The sequence below is a fragment of the Crocodylus siamensis genome, chromosome 4, assembly GCF_052110815.1.
Source record: "Crocodylus siamensis isolate JL-2025a chromosome 4, ASM5211081v1, whole genome shotgun sequence".
NCBI classification, from domain to species: Eukaryota; Metazoa; Chordata; order Crocodylia; family Crocodylidae; genus Crocodylus; species Crocodylus siamensis.
In genome coordinates this window covers 209,133,768-209,147,310 of record NC_143398.1, presented here as the reverse complement: position 1 = coordinate 209,147,310, position 13,543 = coordinate 209,133,768, and the positions used below count along the sequence as shown (strand labels likewise).

Here is a 13,543-nt window from a genome sequence, read left to right as displayed (position 1 = left end):
GACAAATCCAGTTCTATTGCGTCAGATTTACTTCGAGAACTTAAAGTTATACTGACTCAATGTCTACACAAGCTACTTGCATCCATTTTTTAAAACTTTTTCAGTCACAGATAACTTAATAAGTGCTGTCAGCAGTACTTACTTTCATCGTCAATGTACCCCTTCCAGTCAAATTCAGTCACTGTGGTATTAACAAGCGTACCATTTTCACCTATTGTGTTATTTAACAGTGAAGTAATATTTGTTTCCAAAGTAAAATTTTCTGGAGGCCACTGCAAACATTTATTCCTCAAGTTGCCCATGAACAGCTGCAGCCCTATTAGTGCAAATACACTCAGACAAAACACAGTGAGGATCATTACATCTGAGAGCTTCTTCACAGACTGAATTAGGGCTCCCACGATAGTCTTCAAGCCTGCAAAGAGAAATGATTTTTATTATGATGTTCAACAGATATTTAACACATAAAAATAACAATTTTTCCTAATAAAGTTACAGATTTCATGCAGAAGCCCAAATAAATGCTTGTAATGTCTGTGAAATAATATTTTGTGACCAGCTTTATCACTTGTGAAAATGAATAAATAGCTGAACATTTAATGTTCATTTGAAATTGTGAATGAAAATGAATTGCACATATTCCAAAACACTTGTTTTGATGCTAAAACAAGTGACTATTATTCATGCTTTACATGAATTTCACATAAAGAAAAATCTTACTTTTTCACTATTTGCCAATACCTTGTGCCCCAAACCTTTGCTAATATCAGTTTTATAACATACTACATAGATAAAACTACAAAAAGGAGTTTAATACGAAAGAGTGTCATAAAAAAAGTTTAATGCTATAAAACTGGAGATGGTTTGGAAAAGTATAAAACTTTAAGATAATAAATCTCCCATGCAATTCTTTATTATCTTATTCCTTGATCTTGATTAATAAATGTTTCAAACAATTTTAGTTTACAATCACAAATATCCACAACAATTACTACATCACATTATGTAGGGAAAATACAAATGGGTAAGAAAACCTCAGGATTATTGATTTTTGTTGAATGTGGAGAGGAAAGCTTGACATCGTAAGATGCAAACCACACACGCTGTATATTGCAATGTCTCATGCAAGAATTTGTTAAACTCAAAGGCTGATTTCAAAAGGAAAAAGAGCTAATGTTAAAAAGCAGAGAATCATAGAGTTCAGTCAATGCTAACTTCTTCTGATTCCTGCTTTTTTGTGGCAAGCAACAAGGCTTATGTTGAAAAATGTGAATTGAGCTTCCTTGGAATAAAGTCAGCCTCAGTGTTTAACCTAGCTCTCACCTGGAATGACTGATATTGTTTTCAAAGCTCGGAGAACTCTGAATGTTCTCAACGCTGAGACATTGCCCAGGTCCACAAACTCTGTCACATATCTGTAATAGGGGAGTTCACACACAAACACAATGACAGGATAAAAAGGAACAGTTGGGAGGTACAAGGGGCCTAACACCTTACACCAGTTACTTCTTACCTGGGATTACAGAAATAGTTTTCAAAGCTCTCAATACTCTGAAAGTTCGAAGAGCTGAAACATTGCCTAGGTTTACAAATTCTGTTACATACCTGTAGAATTAAATCACAGTTATTCAGAATTTAGGCAGGTCTTATGCTACTTACTTGGGTCTTTCAGTAAGACCTCTGGTGATTTTAGCAAATAATTTAAAAAGCAACACTCAGAAGTTTACCTTTCACTGCAGTTTGCCTTGCATTAATATGCTTTCATGGCCTTCAGTTAAATTTAACATGGCACTGAATTGAACCACAGTGAATTTACTTTGAAAACCTAAAAATTATCTAGACTAGATTGGTAAATTTGTAGAATGAAGTCAAAGGGATGGCTTCTTTTCTGCTTAAAGAAAAAAAATGCAGGACATGAAATTAGCTTCTCTAATACTTAACTTCACTAGTGGCATCTGTAATATTTATGTTTACGTCAAAACAGTACTCTACAATGCATAAATCATTTTAGACCCCCAAATATTTAGCCTGAAAAATAATTTAAATATATATTGACACTAATTTAATGCCTTTTTGCCCCTCAGTTGAAAAGAAGACATAAAACTAAACTTACGCAAAGGTAATGACAGTGAAATCAAGCCAGTTCCATGGGTCTCGAAGGAAAGTAAACGCTTCTAAACAAAAACCCCTCGCAATAATTTTTATAAGTGATTCAAATGTATATATTCCTGTAAAGGTGTACCTGGGTAAAATATTCAAAAGTTAGAAATGAGTACTATTGCAATTTTCTTATTACTAGATGATTACTTATTAATGATTACTAGATGGTTACTAAATGATTACTTGTGAATCAAATGGAAGAATCAATTACTTTCAGAAATGGAGAAAATTTAAAGTAAATAAATCAGTAACTTCTAAAATATATCATGTTCATCATTCTAAATATAATTGAATTCTATGACATTACATTTACGATGCATTTTATGTTATGTCAACTTTAGTGTGCATAGGTAGGTCTTCCTTTTCAACTTTTTTGTAGAAATTCAAATAATATTTTTAGAAAATGATAGGTTTCTACAAATAATTCTACATATAAATTTAGACTAATGAACACTCAATCCATTCCCCTGGTCCAAGAACACCGTGAGAACAAATTACTGTCTACCGCAGTGGTTCTCAACCGTCTTGGACTAGTGGCATGCCTCACTGGAATTCAAGGCACCCTTCTGTAACTTTTGTGAATTGAATGACACCCAATTTCAAAAACTAATGTATATATTACAGTGCTTACCTCCTTATAAGGGACTGGGCATTAGGGGTGGGGATTGTCTAGGCAGAGACAAGCCTGAATTTGGTTTATTTGCTTTACTTATCTGCTTTTCTTCTCAAATCTTGTAGTACCCTTCAAAGGATCAAGTGGAGTGCCCTGATTGAGAATCACTTGTCTATTGTGTGACTCATTTGCTTCTAAGACATCTTGTATTAACTCTAAAGGATAACAACGTCCTGCATTCCTCAAAGCACTGAAGCATGTGTTTAAAGTTCCATTTCAACAGGAACACTAGTGCTTATGTGATGTCCTGAATTGGCATCTGCAACTGTGAGACTGTAGTTCTACTATATAGTCTTGCATACCACACACCTTGTTTTTGGAAAGCAGAATGAAGAGCAAAAGATTTCTCTAAAGCAGTGGTTCTCAATCTTTTTAGATGCAGGACGCTCCTTAGAAAATGCCAAGTCTGGGCTTTCACTCATTTTGCAAAGAACTCAGAGAGCTCATAAGAGGGAAAAATGTTTTTAACACTGTGAATTTTTATTTGAAATCATTTGGATTATCTTGTGAATCATGTCTGTACACCTTATTGTGCTAAAAAGGTGTGCATCCCACAGAATCCTTAAGACACCCCAGGGTGCTGTGGCACCCTGTTGGAGAATCACTGTTCTAGAGTCATGGCTAATTTCATGACACAGATTATGTCCTCCTGGAAACACAACGTGTTGAGGAAGTGTCACATCCCAGGAGGCAGTCTGGGTAAGGCAAAGGCAAATTCCTGGTATAGCAGGACAGCAACAAGGCTAGGCCCTAGACCACTGCAAAGCCTTTGGCAAGATCTTTACTCCTTTACTGTAAATAGTTCTTTACATAAGTTCCTGTAATTAATATAAAGTGTTTCCATACCACAAGCCTCATCAAGAAACTACAGAACGCATGCAGCAGCAGCTTGCTCACCATCAGGCAGCTCATTGTCTCTTTAGCCAAATGCTACTGCCTCACCAGTAGCTGTGAGAGGATTAACACTGGACTCTGCCCCTGGTCTTTGCAAGCCCAGGGAGAAGCAGCAGCAATCTTAGCAGCTACGAGTCACAGTGCTGGCTTGCTCTATTCCACCCCACTTCCATTCTACCAAAGAAAAATTGGTTTCCCTATGCACCCTAATTTTGGAGGGCTGATTTTGAGGGGACAGATGGGTGTGTTATGCAAGTAAATATGGTATTTTAACCACCTCATGAAAATCAGAAAAAGTTTATAGTGAAGCTGAGAACAGTATTATCCATTAACATGTACCTTACCTATTTCTTATCCCAATTATTTTTCTGAGAGAGAAAGATTTAGAATAATATAAATATTTCATTCAGTATAACAGTAGAAGTGCCATATATTGGCTGTTGTGAACATCCTTCACAGTAAAAAAATAAAATTTCTCTTAGAAAGACATATTCATAATATAGGAATATACTTCAAGAAAGTATGCTTAACTTACTCTACATTCTTCGTCCAATCCGGGGGGTTACTCATGGTCATAAATACACAGTTGGTCAAAATGGTGCACATAATAAGCATGCTGAATAATGTAGGTTAATAGTTAAGGAAGATACAACAGTAAGTCACACCATTCTGTTAACGACACATTTGAAAGTCATCAAACCCAAACCATCCCTTTGACTTTGTTATGCATTTCAGATCTATTTTAAGGCAGGCTTAACCAAGTAGTTTTGTCTAGCAGATTAAATTTATTTCTCTTCCTCCTTTTTCCTCGCCTTCTGAGTAAGACCTGAACGTTTTATAACCATTTCCTTAGTATTTGCTTGAGTGCTAATGGGCAACAAGCCACGATTCAAATATGCAATAATTCATACAGTTTGCATGACAAAGTTAAATGATAGAACTATTTTTAAGCACATAGAAAAATAACATATTAGGCTCTTACTTCTAGAGACTTAGCACTAAATTCACTGGTGGCTTAAGCAGAAGGGACTCTGTTGATATGGAGAATACCCACCTGTAGTCATGGTGATTTTAACCTCTACATTCATTGTGAATCAGATCTATAGTAATCTGCAGCAGAATGAATTATAGTTTCTAAAATATGTATCCATTCATGCATCAACTTCATAACTGTAGTCAGTGTGCATTAACCTTCCTGACAGTGCTCATCTAGACAAGTCTTAATAAAGAGTATTCCCTTCTTCCTCCTTTCTCCCTTAACCCTCTCTGGTACGATATGTTGCCAGCAGAAAAATATTCTTAGCAGTCAGTTTACAAAATTCTGTTCTAACTTAAGTTCTCAAACTTTCCTCAGATGTAGTTCCATATTGACTGGGTTAATGCTGGTGTGCCAAAGGGCATGAATAGCTGCAGAGTTCACATCCCGAAGAAAAATTATCTTTACTCTAGCTAACTGAAGATAAGAAAGCATTCTCATTGATGATACTGTTAGTAGTAGTTGGAGATACAGCAGGCCTCAAGGTTACACATCAGTGCAACAAACTGTAGATGTACTCCAGGGGCACATCCAGATGAGCGCACACATGCAGGTGTTTTTTTGTTCGAAGGCATGGCCCTGCACACACAATCTGGCACATGGCAGATCAACCTGTGCTGGCCCCAGCAGCCTTACCTGGGGTTCTGGGGGCCTTCTGGGGCAGCAGCAGCACCAATGCAGTTGCTCAAAGCCAGAGTGTGGCTTTGGCGGGCTAGCCTCCATTTCTGGTGGCGCAGGCTGCTTCTGCATGCTCTTGACAGCTTTTCTTATCAGTGTTTTTTTTTTTTTACACCAAGATCTTCTGGTGTCAGATTCTGGCACTGCACTGCTAATTATCAACACACCAAATGGGTGCATGTGTACTATGTGTGGTTTGCAGTGCCTCAAACAGCTTTGCAGCACTGCAAACTACATGCCTGCATGCGCCTGGACATATCCCTTGTGTTCATTCTGTCAAAAGAGCCAAACTATCCTCTGGCTATTTTTCCTTTTTCTCCTTACATGAAATAAGGATTATCAGTTTCAGATGCATACATTCTCTAACAGTAAATCTTTCACCTGTTGATCCGTTGAATGCAATCAAAACATACAGCATTATCATGCACTTGCTGAAGATGCTGTATTATGTTTCCTCATTAACTGTCCTACCAATATATTCCTTACTATAACTGCCCTACAAATAAATAAATAAAAAATAGATAGATATTAGAAAAATAACTGAATGGAAACTTGGGTAGTCAAATAAAATATTATTATTGCAACTAAACAATCATCCAATACTAGTTTCTAGAACCACTCAAAAATACAGATCACAGAAAGCTAGTAAGAAAGAATGACTACTGAATGGTGTTGAATTCTATTTATACTGTAGCTTGAAAGTGGTTAATTACTATCCAAGAGGCACATGCAGGAATGAGAAAATGTTCCCTGCACTGCAAATTTGCAGTGTGGGGGCAAAATTAGACCCTGGGATATACAGGGATCAAAAAAACCTGCAGACAAAAAATGCAGGGCAGAGCAGGGCATGGTCCCAGACAAGAGGCTGTGTCCTTGACAGAGACGCTCTGGCTGCCATAGCATCTGTATGGTTGACTCTCGCCTTGGTGCTAAAGCACACTGCCTGCCCCCTGAGCCCCACCGATCCCTGCCTTGCCCAGTCCCCCCCCTCCGAAGCCCCCCCCACCTGGCCCCATCCTCCCCCTGCCCCCTGAGCCCCCCCAATGGCTACCCCACCTGCCCCCAAGCCCCCCAAGCCCTGCCTTGCCCCAGCCCCCCAGGACCCCCCAACACTGCCCCCCCAGGCCCCTTGATCACTACCCCTTCCACCCCAGCATCCTCGCAAGAAAAAGAACCCAACCCTGCCAGCACTCACCAGCAATTCCAGCACCTGTCGGGTGTCATTGGGGCCCCCCACACTGCAGGGCCAGGTGACAGCCCCAGTGGCCCCAGCCCAGGCCCTGCTGCCCCCCATTGTGTGTGGGGGCTCTGCCAGGAGGTCCCAGACCCCCACAGCCCCTGCTCCAACAGTGAGTAGAGGCTTTTTTTCTTTTTTTAAGTGCAGGAAGCCACGGGGGGGGGCACCCATTGGGGGGATGGGGTGCAAGTGGGGGATCGGGCCAGGCAGGGAAGTCATTGGGGTTCTGGGGGTGTGGGGAATGGGGCAGCCATGGAGGGGGGGCTGAAGGAGCTGGTGGGGGATGGGGCCAGGCTGGGCAGCAATCCACAGGACTGGGGGAGTAAATGGGGGTGGGCCATGTGGGCCATACAGGGGAGTTGGCCCCAGCAGGGAGGCTATAATCCCTGTTGAAGGGCAGCAAAACATATAGATATTTGGAATGCACTTTATGATGATAGAGACACTGGTTGGCTTCCAAATTGCTTTAACACTGTAGATATATCAATAAGACATTGCCCAACTGATAGCTGTCTCTCTGTCTCTGTCTCTTTTTATATAGTGATCTTTTGTTTTAATTGTGGAGGAACATGGATTTTGGAGTATTTTACAGAGTGACTTTCAGATTTTTTTATCAGGGATTTTTCAGTTTTCCGATAGGGAACACCAGAATTCCTGCTAGGGAGGCCAGTGGCAGGACCCTGTCTGCTCAGAGCTGGCACCTTGGATCTGCCTGGAGGTGGCTGACTTCCTGGCCAACTGGGGCCATGAGGACATGCTTTGACAGTTCAAAGCAGGCCACCACACTGGGAACATCTTCCAGGCAATAGCTGCCCAGATGGCCAGGCAGGGGCACACATGCTGCACAAAGGACAACCCTGCAGCCACAGCCCAGTGGCAGCTGGCTCAGAGGGGCAGATGCCTCTACTGACTGTGCAGTCCCCATCTGGGTCTGGCAGGTGTGCAGCAGGTCACAGGCAGGCAGCAGCCCCCACTGCCAGATTGCTGCAGTGGGTAAAGGGTGCAGAGAACTCTCAGGGCTGCTTCAGCAGTCCAGCTGGCACAAGGGATAGTGTCCCCAGGTACCAATTGGCTGGGCCCCAAAAGCTTCTGAGAATGAGTAGCTCTGAGCTACTTGCCAGGGCAGCTTTTTGTACTGATGGGGACAGCACAGGTGCTGGTCCCGGGCTCTAGCTCCCCCTGGCTGCAGATCCAGGCAAGGTTATTTTGCCCCAAGTGGCACAATTTGCCCCATATCAAAGTGCATGTCCAGGCAAGTGCACTGAGGCAAAAAGCTCCAGCTCAAATTTGTAGTGTTTCTATTTGAGCTGCTGAAAGTGCATGTGCCTGTATGTGTGGACACTCCCATTGGGGTTAAAGACACCTGAAGAATTTAATGTGGATCTAGTCCCTGCAATATAACAAATACAGCAACCTTTTCAAACAAACAAAAAATTTTACCCTGGCATTGAGGGTCTGCATGATGACTGATTTTAGGTAGTGCTGTAAGTCTTTCACTTCCATTACCACTTAAAAATTGACATGATTATTAACACAATTAATAAATTGATACCTGAATGACTAAAGTAACAAAGGAGGAAACAAACTACCAAATGACCACATGTGGCACCATAAACTAAGATGTGCATGTCTTTATATAAAACTTAATCTAGAAAATGTTTTACCTCTATTTATCTCTTTTAAAATATGTGTTCTTTTAATACAGTTGAAAAGTAGTTAAAAACAGAGATAAATAAGTAAAAAAAAAAATTTACAGAAAAATTTGTATATAAAAAGATGGAATGTAATTTGCCATTGAAAACATTTTGGGTAGCATGCTAATTTTCTGCCTTTGAGTATCATTTTATGCTCTGAATACAAACTAAACTTCATTTTATGGCTGAAAATGGGACTATGAAAAGCAGGATCTCAATCTTAATATTGTAGGTGTGTGCATTGAGACTGTTCTTTGCATCTATTGAGCAATTTTCCTTGAAATTATCAAAATCAGTAGAGAATGACTATATCTTTCGTACTGAACACTGAAATTATGAAAACAGATTTACCTGTCCAATTCCCACGAGTAGGTGAGAGAGTCACAAAGCTAGATCCCTACACAAATACTGCAAACATGTCAATATTATTGACTGGGTGTCTTCATTAATTTTGAAGGTCATATTATCACTCACAGAAGCTCTACATAAAATATGTTATTTGATGGTATTGAAGATGAAATGTAACTTGTGCTGGAATGCCCTCCTAGAAAGTGTACATACAGCTACACAGATTTTTAAAGGTAACATGTTCAAGAAATTCCTTATTTTATTTTCACATGGAGCTTCTCTCTCTTTGGCAGACTTAAAGCTGTTTTAGGATGCTAAACTTAAGTTTCTTTTTATTTTAAAATGAATAAAATGGTCAAAATGACACTACTATATTTATAAAATTAGACAGAATCACCATGAATATAATCACATCTAAAACACTAGACCTTGTCAACAGAATAACAATAAGAATTTTTAAAAAGCTTTTCCTAATACAGTTGGTGCAAGGAGACCTTCACTAAAAAGGAGGCAATGTCTTTATCACATAATAGGAGCCCAGATAGCTGTGCTGAACCCTAGTGATGACACTAATCCCATCTCTCATCCTGGCTTTCCAGAGTACCACACTGTCCTCACCTCACACCTAGCCAGAAATAAATATACAAATAGGAGGCTGCCCTCAGAATACCAGGAGTGAGCCTTGAGGTGCTTCTTTCCACCTAGCTCATCATTGGGCAGCCAGTCCAACCCAGTCCTTTAGTTCTGATCTTGAGCCGGGCTCACTCTTTAGCTCCAGTTACCAGTTCTCTCCCTCTCTCAGGATTTGCATCCACTGCCCCAGTGAGTCCCTCTTGGAGCCTGTGGCCCTTAACAGTCTTACATTGACTAAACTACTCACTGTGCCTTTTCTGGACATCCACAGTGGCCACTCTACTATCCTTCAGCTATTCCCGTCCCTTGCAGCTAAAACATGTGTTGACAAACAGAAACATAAATAACTTATCTCTGTATTAGATTCTTGCTCCCCTTAGAGTTCATTCTCCTCCAAGGATCTGGCCCAGAATAAACTCCAGCCCAGGAGCCAGGCTTATATTAATTTATTTATAGAACTCTACTACACATTCTAATATTATATAATACAAACTGCATAGAACTTATATTTTACCATAAAAAGTAAAAAGTTTTGAACCAAGTGCTTGAAAAGGATATGAATGTACCAAAATTTTAATAGCTGTTTTTCTAAGAGGATTGAAGGGAGTTAAAATGTAAAGGGCTGAGGTGGCACTGAATCGGAAGATTGCCTTCCCTCTATTCAATACTATAAAAGTCTGGAAAAAAAAAAGAAAGAACAGTATTTATATTTGTGCTATCTGCATGACCTTTTATTCATCATACATTTTTTTCCATTGACAAGAAGTAAAGTCTTAAACCATATTTTGACAGATAATTCACAAAAAATCATCCACAATCTATGCTTAAAAGAAAACCTTTTCCTAGTAACTTACCTATTATATAGGACCATCCTGCTTTGGTTCACTGGTGTTCCTCTTACAATAACATATATTTAATTAAATGAACTTGCTGTAATAGTTATTATATTATAACCACACACTCATATTTTTCTCTGATGCTAAAGTACAAAAGTGATAATTATAATTATTGATATTTGTATTATTTTTATGTTTAGTTTTCCCCAATTTGATGTGCAGCAGATGAACAACAAATCATGGGTTACATTCTATCTTCCTACAGGAGGCACCATAGGAATGTATTGTGTACTTGAAAAGGGTAACTCATAGCTATTAAAGATGTGACATCTTAAAGAATCTGTCAATGTAAAACTTACGAATTCCAGCTTGGTTTTATGAACTGTCTGTATCCTGTTGTCTCATGGTTGTCTCTTACTATTCTGACAGATATTCCTTATGTTAAATCAACAGGGGGGTGGTGCCAGAATACCCCTCCACGAACAGATGGATCATTAAAGCCTATGAATAGATTTTATGTGAGAAGAAAAGGCTAACAACATCTCAGATAAAGATGGTTTTCTCCAATCTCACTACAGGGTGTTTGAAAGACAGTAGTTTTTCCAGATAGGAACCATAAGATCATTCATTAGTGCTGCACCTTTAAAGATTAAAACTCAACTCGATGCACAGGAAGAACTTCTGGTAATAAGGGAAGTCTGGGCAGATGAGAGGAAGAGAAGGATAGGACACATTTTCTTGCAAACCACGTGCTCCTAAATAAAACATGTACCTCACTTTTGGAAGGCAGAATGTAGAAAAAAGATGTTTTCTAGAACCATGGCTAATTGTGTGATGCAAAGGATGTATACAAGTATTATGTTTCTACTGGGAGAATCACAGTTCCAAGTTGAAACTTTAAGCATAAATGTTTATGTAACAGATTCTCCCAGACCTAGAAAGGCAGTTCTGGGAGAAAATTAACCCAAATCCAACCAGGTAGAAGTGACTCCTGAGAAAGTCTCTTCCAAGAGAATGAATGCATGTACACTTACCTTTCTTCAGTGTCATCTTTTAGCATAGCAATTTGCATTGCCTTATTCCTTCCTTGCCCAGCTTCAATAAGATTATCTGCAACTCAGGCTAGACTCTACTGCTCCAGCCCAGCAGGGAGAAAACCCTTTTCCCCTTCCCCTGACTTTAGGTCAGCAAAGCCTAGCCCAGGGGTGGGCAATGATTTTGGGTGGAGGGCCGCTTACTGAGTTTTGGCAAGCCATCAAGGGCTGCATGACAGGCAGCGAGGGGCAGATAAATATTTTTTTTCTAAAAATTTTAGGGGCCCCGCAGGCCGGATAGAATGGCTTGGCAGGCTACATCTGGCCCACAGGCTGCATTTGGCCCACCCCTGGCCTAGCCCCATTTCAACAGGCCCAGGCTGTGCTGCAGGGAGACAGAGGGTGCTGAGGCAGATGCCCAGACCCACACCCCTACATTGTAGCTATTCCACTGCAGGCTGTTGCAATAGAAATGGGCATATCTTTAACAAACAAAAAAGGAGATATGCTCTGGGTCTCCTTTCTCAAAGGCTCATAGCAGGGATGGAGGGAAGTTTGTGAATAGGAACTCCCTAGGGAGGTGTGGTTGCTGAGACAGCCAGCCAATCACTGATGCCCTATGCACTAAGGTGCTCTCAACACCCTTAAACAGCCCAAGGAACCTGAAGAGCATGCTGCGATGTGTGCACAGAGGCCTGCTGGGTGCCAGCCACCAGCAGTACAGGCTGTCTGAACAGCACCTGCCCAGCCCATCTAACATTTGCGCAGTGCTTTCCCTGTAGGTTTTCCCATTGGGGGAACAAAAGTATCTGAATTCTTGTATGCACCCAGAGTAAGCCCACACATAAAATGACCAGGAAGTTATTTATGAGATATTCCTGGGTGTATAAGCCACTCTGGTAATCCAGCTTCTGCCATATACACATTGGTTTTTACATCCCTACGGCTGGTCATTCATATATGGGAAAATCTGCACTACCCAGGATGAAAACACTTCTCTCAAGGGTAGAACTGATTATGCTCCTACTAGTTATGTTCCTCCTTCTTAGTCCTAGTTTTTCCTGATCAGCACAGTTCGGTAGTCTGCAAGAGAAGCAGTATTCTGAGATGTGAAGGAATTGTGTGCCAGCTGAGAAAGGTATCAGAGGCAATGGCTATATCCTGAACTGGACTGGAGGATTCACCGGTTGTGAAAGTGCAAAATATATAGTTGAAGCTAGATATCACCCAACAGATGAGATGAGGCAAGATGCTGAGGGAATACCATGAATTATGGGACTAAGTGTCACATGAACTCTGGATCATGAAAGCATATCTGTGTTTGGGAGCAAAATTCCGAATAGGCTCCAAAAAAAATTGGTTGATCTCTGCAACCCCATCTGTTACTTATTTTAGCTGTTTTCATCTTCCATTAACATTCCTTTGAGAAAAACCCTTTTTGTTGACAGTTCTCAACCTAGGCTCAGGCCTTGACTTACTTCCCTGGGGGTGTGGTGGGAGAGGACTGTGCATACTTCCATGCTCCCCATGGCTCCGTGCTCTAGCAGCTCCCCACTGGCAGCAGAGCTGCCGGGGTTTAGCACAGCAGCAGTGACACAAGGAAGCATGCTTCCCTGCTTCCTGAGACTCCAAGCTCCACAGTGCCAGCCCCAGGGACTCAATGGTTGCAGAACAGCCCTCTCTTCCTCACCCCCCCAATCTCAGGATGGGAATGGGAAGTGCAGAGGGAAGTCACAGCCCCCATTTAGCCACCTGTCCAGGGCATTTGAGGGGAAAACAGGCCGAGCAGCATGGGCTGCAGATGGCTGGGATTGGATCAGCAGGGGTCAGTGGAGGGTTCCCTGGAGAAGAGCCTTCTCCCCTCAGCCTGCATCCCAGAGCAGGAATACAGAGGCCTGTGGAGGAAAGCCACAACCCTCATGCCTCTCTGCTCCATCTCCCATCACTGCAACCCCCTCTTGGCACTGGCAGTCCCCAACTTGGTCCCACCATCACCTCCTGGGCAGCAGAGTTCAGGAGGGTGGAAAGTTCTCATGGACCAGCAGTGGAAGGAGGCTCAAAGTAGTGCATCTTGGGATGCTGGGTGAAAATATGCTAGCTAAGTCTTTGTAGAAAAATCTGAGGCAACAATAACAATCCTGGGGCACAGCTGATTTAACTGTTAGCTTAAACCATTTACAATTCATTTTGGAATTTCCTTCAGAAAAGGTCTGCAGCAGGGAGGCCTGCATAAGTGCCTCCTGCTGTGGAGACAGAAAAAAAATGGAGGGACCTCAGGGGGTAGGCAAGGAATTCCGGTGATGTCAATGACAGAGAGATC

The 13,543-nt window shown here is 41.3% G+C and overlaps 1 protein-coding gene across 10 annotated transcripts in view; it reads right to left on the bottom strand.

The window, feature by feature from the left end:
- The window catches only part of LOC149867521 (sodium channel protein type 1 subunit alpha), a 176,689-nt gene that overhangs the window by 117,419 nt on the left and 45,727 nt on the right, over positions 1–13,543 (bottom strand). For 5 of the 10 annotated variants that reach the window (XM_090045565.1, XM_090045569.1, XM_090045567.1 and 2 more), the window contains exons 1-4: positions 4,263–4,352; positions 2,114–2,242; positions 1,324–1,415; positions 143–415 (exon numbers count right to left, since the gene is read on the bottom strand). In XM_090045565.1, coding sequence (XP_089901691.1) covers positions 143–415; positions 1,324–1,415; positions 2,114–2,242; positions 4,263–4,342 — 574 coding nt within the window. In that variant the 5' untranslated portion in view covers positions 4,343–4,352. Of the gene's footprint in view, positions 1–142; positions 416–1,323; positions 1,416–1,513; positions 1,606–2,113; positions 2,243–4,262; positions 4,353–9,911; positions 10,031–13,543 lie in introns of those variants that run through there. The other 5 variants (XM_090045566.1, XM_090045570.1, XM_090045568.1 and 2 more) reach the window with 2 other exon arrangements.